Source organism: Colletotrichum spaethianum (genome assembly GCF_022836535.1).
Source record: "Colletotrichum spaethianum MAFF 239500 DNA, contig34, whole genome shotgun sequence".
In the NCBI taxonomy this organism is placed as follows: Eukaryota; Fungi; Ascomycota; class Sordariomycetes; order Glomerellales; family Glomerellaceae; genus Colletotrichum; species Colletotrichum spaethianum.
In genome coordinates, this window is record NW_026054804.1 from 349,093 (window position 1) to 357,237 (window position 8,145).

General features: G+C 46.9%; 2 protein-coding genes across 2 annotated transcripts; both read left to right on the forward strand.

Moving 5' to 3' along the window:
• Nucleotides 1-2,867: 2,867 nt before the first annotated feature.
• On the forward strand, nt 2,868-4,194 carry ColSpa_10303 (uncharacterized protein; the record flags this gene model as incomplete). Its single annotated transcript, XM_049276515.1, has 2 exons — nt 2,868-2,922; nt 2,975-4,194. The coding sequence occupies 2 exons, from the start codon at nt 2,868-2,870 to the stop codon at nt 4,192-4,194; spliced, it is 1,275 nt and encodes a 424-aa protein (XP_049132472.1).
• Nucleotides 4,195-7,136: 2,942 nt separating this feature from the next.
• On the forward strand, nt 7,137-7,433 carry ColSpa_10304 (uncharacterized protein; the record flags this gene model as incomplete). The annotated part of the gene is made up of 1 exon (XM_049276516.1): nt 7,137-7,433. The coding sequence occupies one exon, from the start codon at nt 7,137-7,139 to the stop codon at nt 7,431-7,433; it is 297 nt and encodes a 98-aa protein (XP_049132473.1).
• Nucleotides 7,434-8,145: the final 712 nt, after the last annotated feature.

Sequence of the window (8,145 nt, forward strand, 5' to 3'; positions counted from 1 at the left end):
AGTATCGGTGCTGGGAACTCATTTGAGTGGGTGGAGACTAGGGAAGAGCGCCCACATGCCGTCTAACCATGGGCTATGGTAATCATATCGTGTATTAGACTCGTAAGGGACGTTGCTGTCGAACTATATCCCGCCATCTCTTAGTGAACGCTGAACATGTGTGCGGTACGAGCTTGTAAACCTTAGAGCATACATCTCAAAGATTCCAGATCTTGCGTGACAAATTGTTGGCTTTAAAAGGCTATCCCATTTCAACACCTGACGAAGAAACAATATTATGTAGCATCACAAACGATCATGGCCCTGATTATATGCGCATGAGTGCTTGTCGAAAGCTCATGTCTGTAGGTACAGGCAGCTCCGGTCTGGGTTTAAGACAGTGCACCATCTTTGAGCCGTATAATGACATTCAAGTCTGGTAAATAATAGATCTAATGGAATACCGCTTAACAGTACAAGTTACTGGAATTGGTCAGGCACAGTTCGCCTTAGACGAAATCTAATTGTTACGGCCCAACCAGTTGGGGTGCTGGCCGGCGTAACTATATAGTGCAGAACAGGGGATAATGATGCAGGCGCATCATTACCGAAGCTTTTGCTTTGTGGTGCAGTTGGTTGCCCTGACCTGCTCGTAACACTAATCCCTCACTGGGCTGTTCCGTCCAAGCGGACCATGCTCCTTCATTTTGAAGAAGCGAAACTCTAGTAACAAAATATATCGCATAGCCATTCAACTTCCTCAGGTCAGGCGTATAGGCAGCTTCGATGACAGTTTTTGTGGACGTGTCTTCAACATAATCCGCCCTTACGTGTCACAATAATCTATTAACAGAGTAAATTGATCCTCTTTGTTGATTTTCCCGAAGCTACCAACCACAATCTTCTCTTGTGACGAGCCTCAAATTACCTTCAGGTTGCAACTGAGCGTGATAAGTCGGTGCAGAATGGTGACGAAGGTCCCCGTTATAGACTGTAAGTGCTTGGTTTTGTCCTTAATTTTAGTTTTGTGAGTTCTTTCCATGTTCACCCCTAAATTCCTATGACTTATTGCAGGATAGCTAGTTCGCAAGACACTTGGTGAGCGCACTCACTACGGAACAAAACATGCAGCAAGCAAAGTCGCTAGGGCTCCAGTAAACTCAAGCTATCTACAGAATTTCAAATGATGTAGACCCATGTCACTTTTCAAATGCTTGTACAAGAGTCATTTCTGACAGCATCGTCGTGGATCCATTCATAATGTCCACGGAAGGCATCTTTGGAGAATTTGAAACGTTTTCCCTTCAGCTTGCAGCTCGCCCATTCTCTTCCCCGATGCGTCTTTCATATACCCGTTCCAGTTGGTTACGATATCCGATTAGTGGGTGAAGCAGATGCTCATCTGACACACGCCTTAAGTTATGTACATGTTCGTGCCTTTCATGATGAACCGGCAACAGTGATTGAAAGTGTCAAAATCTAGTCCCGCGTTCTCCGGATATCCGTGGCTGTTGCAAAGGGTGGCAGAGACATTGCTGCTGGCGGTGCAGGCACTGGGAATGTCGGGTCGGGCGCCGGTCAACTACATGAATAGGACCAGTTGTCCCAATTCTCCTGCAGCTAGGAACCAACAGTCTCAATGCCCATGCAATAAGTAACTAGATTTGGATGTCTCAGGGACTGGCTCAAACAGTTTACTGAAAAGGACAGGCTTACCAAGGTACGGTGGCTTGTGTTGAAGGATCACCTGATCCATGGTTATTTTTGAGCTATCTATTGGGTCTTGCTTACGATACGGTTACAACTTGAAGAACGGCGTGTGGCTTCTTGCGGAACAAAGGGTCAACGTTATGCAAAGATGTGAAATTGGCATTTTGCAAATTTGCAGAACTCATGTGATGACTGAAAATTCAATAAGATTTTCAATTCGACCACACAGCTCAACGTCTAGTGCCCAGAAATCATAGCGCTACCATTATTTCGGCTTGAGTACAGGCGGAAAGTAGAACCTCGCCAATCGAAGCTGTTGATTACGGCGTATTGGCTTAAGCATAATTACTGAAAAGACCGAGGGTCTAGGCTACAGGTCACGATTTTCACTTCGATTGATGGGAGAAGAAAAAGGCGCAACGTTGTATCACATCCTAAATACGGCAATGTATCGGTGATGTTAGTCCATGCCCAACTAGATCAATGCAAAATCAAAACTATTAGAGCCTCTGCCAATTCTCCGCCCTTCGGTTCGCTTTCCTTGCTAATGCTGACTCAGCGTACTTGCAAGTACTGAAGCACGCCATGCATGCCAAATTGAGATCATCGAAGTTATCCGCCAAACCCTCGTCGCCTCTTATCTACATATGTGAATCTATTCCGGACTTATCTTGGTTTGATAGCGAAGATGACTGGCACCTACCTCGGCTGCCAAGCCCAGTGGCCAATAGTCTAGAACCGTTTTGGTACGAGAAGGGCGGAGATGAGGGTGACGCTTCCAATCATGGTCTCGATGGCGTGCTCCGCTCGCAACGTCACCCAGTGCCCAACTGGAAGTTTATAAAGTTAAAAAGCCGGAGCGAGCACTATTGCATAGTGATGCAGCAATTTGAATCCCCGTGACCTTGACAATAAATCTTTTTGGACCATTCTTCTGCCATCAAGTCGGCCATCGACACAGCTCAGCGCCAGAAAAACATCGAAGGTTGACTAGGTATTTACCCAAGATGGCTGACAAGCCGAGCAGCACATCCGATGTCAACAATGCTGCTCTTCAACTGGGAAAACTTTCTGGTAATCCATGAGCCATGTATTCATACATTTTCTTGAATCTCGGATGCTTACGCCCAACAGTCAGATGGTATCGCTCACCATTCTACAACGCTACGATCCTTGGGATGTGCAGTTTCGCCGCCCCGGGCCTTTGGGGTGCAATGAATTCTCTCGGCGCTGGTGTGTTAATCGTTTGAAAAGGCCTCATAATGCGTAGACTAATCTTTTTCAGGCGGTGCACAAGAGCCGTATCTCGTCAATACGGGTAATGCTGTCACCTTCTGTCTCATGATTGTCTCATGCTGGACTACTTCGTCGATCATAAAATACATCGGCATCAAGGGTGCATTGGTTGTTGGCACAATCGGTTTCGCCCCGTACAGCGCCGGTCTCTACCTAAACAACCGGTACGGTGTCGAGTGGCTAGTAGTCCTCGGCGCTGCTTTCTGCGGCATATCAGCCGGTATTTTCTGGGGCTCTGAAGCTGCCATTGCCATTGCGTACCCTGAGCCGCATAACAGAGGACGAATGGTTGCATATTGGCTCACATGGACTAGAGTCGGCCAGATCCTTGGCGGTGCAATCAACCTTGGCTTGAATTCCGATCGTAGCGGAGCTGGAAAGGTCTCCTACAAAGTTTATTTGATTTTTATTGCCCTGCAAGCTTGCGGGCCCTTCGTGGCGCTGCTGCTAAACCGGCCTAACAAGGTTCAAAGAAGCGACGGCAAGCCGGTGGAGCTAACGATCGACGACAATCCGTGGCAAGAAATCAAAGCAACCACAAAGACGTTCCTGACGCCAAAATTCTTACTCCTTGTTCTTTGGATTGGTCAGGGCGTTTACTCGGAGTCCATCTTCTTCACATATATTGCACTTTGGTTCTCTGTTAGAGCCAGGGCTCTGGGCTCGTTCCTCTCTGGTATCGTGGCAGTCGTCGCGGGGAATCTGCTTGGCTTGTGGCTCGACCAAAACCAAATCGATCTCAAGAAGAGGGCTCGGTGGGCATTTTCCGTCATCATGACTCTGCAGGGCGCATGGTGGCTTTGGCTTACTATCAACGTCACCGAGTACCGTCGAACACAACCTATCTTCGACTGGAGCGATCCTGGTTTTGGCAGAGGTTTCGGGGTCTTCATCTTCTTGGTATCTGGCTTCCAGCTCAACTACAACTTCGCATTCTTCATCATTGGCCAAATTTCAGAGAGTCCAAAAGATACCATTCGACTCTCCGCCCTTCTCCGAGGCACCGAGTCGGCCTGGCAGGCTGTCAGCTACGGGCTCAACGCTATTCCAATCTTTGCGCTCGTCGGTGGTCCATACATCAATTTTGGACTTTGGTTTGTATCCATTTATCCCGCCTGGCTGGTTGTTAGACACTTCGGCGCGAGCAGCAAGGGGACAGAGTTAGAAACCACCTCCCAGTCTGAGGTAGTGAACGTTATCAAGTCCTAAATAGGCCCTATGTCCTGGAAGCTTCAAACCTTGTTGACCAAAGCATTCATGATCGAGTATAACTCAATAAACACTGGGTCACACTGGACCTTTCAACAAGCTTGGCGCACGAAGCTCCAGTGTTGTTAGGTTGACAAAACCACTCGGTTTCCATATCTGTTTCGACACCAGTTAGTTCATGACTCTGACATTAAAAATAATATAGAAAATAATTATGAAAATGCTTTGAAGCAGAGAAAGGAAAACAAAGGAAACGTACTTGATCGTGAGGTTTTTGTTTTGTTTTCTTGAACTTGTCATCCTTTACATTGTTATTTGTGGGTTTTCGCAATATGCAAACAATCACGTTGTGATGCAATGGTTCAATAATAGCCTCTAGATAAGGATCGAACCTAGAAATAACCCCCCACCCCCTCCAAAAAAAAATGTTTCCATAAGATATATACATGCATCAAAACAGATGTTTTCCGCTAGACTCGAGCTGAGGTTCCATTAATTATTTGCACCCTCTATGAAAGCCCGCAAGACCTCAATCCGACGCCCGCAGATACGCTGGCTAGCTTCGAAACCCGACATTTACCAAGTTCCCCAAACGTCAGAGATGGCTAACAGATCTAGAGAGCTGCGTTACTTTTCGAAGTTCATGGTGCTTCCTCGCGAGCTGCGAGACAGAATCTATGAGTTGTCCGATCTTGTCCCTACGGAGTGTGAGTTGGATGCATGCGAGCCGCTGTCCAACTTGCCGTGGGCTGGGGCCTACCCAAAATCAGCTTTGTTCTATGTGAGCATTCGAGTCAGAGAAGAAGCACTGTGTCTCTTGTTCAATCGAAATCATTTCAAATTTTGGCTTGGACTGAATAGTTGGAACATCAACCGACCCCTGTCGCAGCCTGACCCGACGCCTTTTACCGAGGCTCAACTGAATTCACCACATATCCTGGCGTTGAGAAACATCAAAAATTTGTACTTACACTTCTTCTGCGGCTCAGGACCGGGTGGAAAATACTGGCAGAGCAGCTTGTTCAATCAGCTCCTTGGCTAGAGAGGTTGACCATCTGCCACAGCAGTTGTGATGTTTCTTATTCATCCAGTGCATCCCAGTCAGCTCTTGCAATTTTCATGCACGACATTCAACGAATCACCTTACTTGAGACGGTCCGACTTGCCAGGCCCATTTCTCGGGGATTTACTGAGAAACTAGCGCTTCAAAACCGTTTGTATTTCGAATTGAGTCTATTTGTTCTGGGCTCTCACACAATGGCTGTGACCTCAGTCTTCCATGGTCTCCCGAGCGTTGCACTGGAGCAGTACACTCGGCAGTAAATGGAATCAAATCCTCAGGATACACCGTTACGTATAAGAACATTGAAGGTTTTCTGTGGACTGTAAGACAACCAGTTGAATGCTGGCACATGAGTTTCTTTTCGCAAGGATATCGACAATAAGGACTAGAGGAATTTTATCAATTATTCCCTTTCAAATCCCGACCAGAAGAGCCGATTTTGAAAGCTCACAACGCTAATGTCAGTCATGGTTGCTTGAATTGGAATTGGCCAGACCGATGAGGTTCGAGATCAGTCCGTGCAAGGCATAGAGTGAACATGGTCGAGGGCCTGGGAGTCGTGCAACAGCTAGAGTACAGATGAAAAGAAAACAAGCAAAAGTACGTGTAACTCAAAACTCTGCGCGATAACAAACCCATAAGATGCATTTCCGTTGCAGGCTGGCATAAAATCGCTAATGGCATGGTGTGGCTACTAGCATAGGCCAGAGTTTCCAGTCATACACACAGGCTGGGGAATATAGCATCGTTTCTATAGAGTGAGTTTTCAGAATGCGTTCGCTCTCTTGGTATACTTGCTGAGATTCCAATCTTCTCCGCTCAAATTTGGTTAAGACGTTGCTCAAATAGTAATTGATTTTGTCAGTATTCTGAATCATCGCAGCAATACCAAGTGTTACACCATATAATAAAGTCAGCCAGAAGACTTGTCCAGATTTTTTTGTTTTTGAAATATTCCCTAGGGAAATGCGTAATCTGTTCTACAGGCTGTGCGAGGAGGATTGGCTCATTGAGCCTGTGCCGGGGGCCTGTTACAAGCCTCAGTCCATGGAACAATTTCATAGCCAAGAATTTTTCGGGTCTTTAGATAAATCAAGTTCGTGCAACTTAAGATCGAAAAGATCACTGACAGTTGAATGCCGCTACCATGGCGAGTCTTAAATCTGGGGAGACGACGACAGGAACGGTAACCGTTGCTATTGCAGTAAGACCTGTCTTGTTCTGTGGAAGAGTTTCTAGTCAAGCTCAAGGATCACACCGCACAGCATTTGTATAGCACGGCCTCCCAACCTTCCCAAAGTGAAGGTTGTGGGAGAGTCTGAGAGGTGTGACACACGAAGTTGTTTCCAGAAAGACTACATGTTTGCGGATCTTGGGTGGCATCAGCTAGTTCTAATTTAGGGGTTTGTAGTTAGAGGCAAAATTTGAGGTTTGAAGACTAACTTAGGTATACGGATTATCTTTTTCTTTCAAATGAACCAAAATTTCGGAACCGAGCATCGTTCGTGTCACTGGTCATCGACATCAAAGAGTCACCAAGTGCTTTTGCAATGGTGTTCATTGCACTTCTTGCTGCAGCGACAACTTTTCCATCGCGACTCGAAACGGATTTCGATCGATTTGACCAATCCTTTGGGGTATGAGGGTACCCGACGCTCACTGTATTGTAAGCACTGAGGCTTGTTTTAAATACAAGGGCAGATCATCGATCTCAAAGTTTCTTTGCTCGTGGAGTGTCCCTTATTTCCCTCTCTACCCTTCGTCCGAAATAGCAACGGTATGCCGACAAGGAGAGTTCCCTGACTTGCAGGACTTTTTGAACGGAGCCTGACTTTGAAATACTTCAGTATCTCGTCCTTGGGAGAGTATCCGACTCTCAATGGCTCTGAAGTCTTTGAAACCCGTCAATTTTGCCATCAATATGAAGCTCATCACCTTCGCCGCCGCCGCCGCCATCCCGGTCTTCTCCACTCTGGCCGCTGGCGAAGAGAGAGAATGTCCTCTCGAATCGGACTGCATTCAAAGACTCTGCAACAAATTCGATTACGAGACTACCTGGGATGGAAACGGAGCTTTCATGATGGAGGCTCGTTGCAAGAACGCGACGGGCGCAGAGGTTTTTACCAAGCTCGACCTCAAAAAGTGTATCTCGAATGGCGATGGGCTTCTCCAATAGTCTGACAAGTTAGTTGATCCACCCATCCATCGTATTTCAATCGCTATTGCACCCTGCGTCTCTCGCTGACCATATCAATCTTCCCTACACAGCGGCGACTTCAGGTGTGCACGCTGCTGGATCTTCCATACGTCGCCGGAAAAATACGTTGGTTTGCGGTGCGATTTATGTCCCAAGAGGGACACCTTCTGGAGAGGCTATATGTGGACGTGGTTGAACCTTTGTGAGTAAACACGTCTCGATGTACTTCTTTCTTCCCAACTAACTTGAATTCTCCAGCCCGGAGCATTTGGGTCAGCAAAAACGGCGCCCTCAGCTGCTACGGCCACGAAGGAGAGCACCATGCGACCCTCAAGAGAATTTCTTAGGCTAGGAGGGATAAAATCGTCGGGAGAAATAATAGAGGCATGGGATTGTTCCATGAACTGGATGGCTTTGTAGATCCTTCACTTCTTGGCTAATGTGTACGACGCCAACAACATGCATGGCCTTGTGCGATGCTTTTTTCCACAAATAGCAGGGCTGGTCGGGTTTCTCTTGGATTCTATTTATCCATCTAGGAATCAAAAGGAATTGCCGTTTGCAGATTTTACCTCGATGTAAGGGGTTAGTGGCAATTTGAAAGGACGCGGTGTGCTCGTCTGTGGCACGGATACGAGAATGCGTACGAGTTTCGCTTTTGTCGCGATGCCCTCACGCACATCGCGCAGCC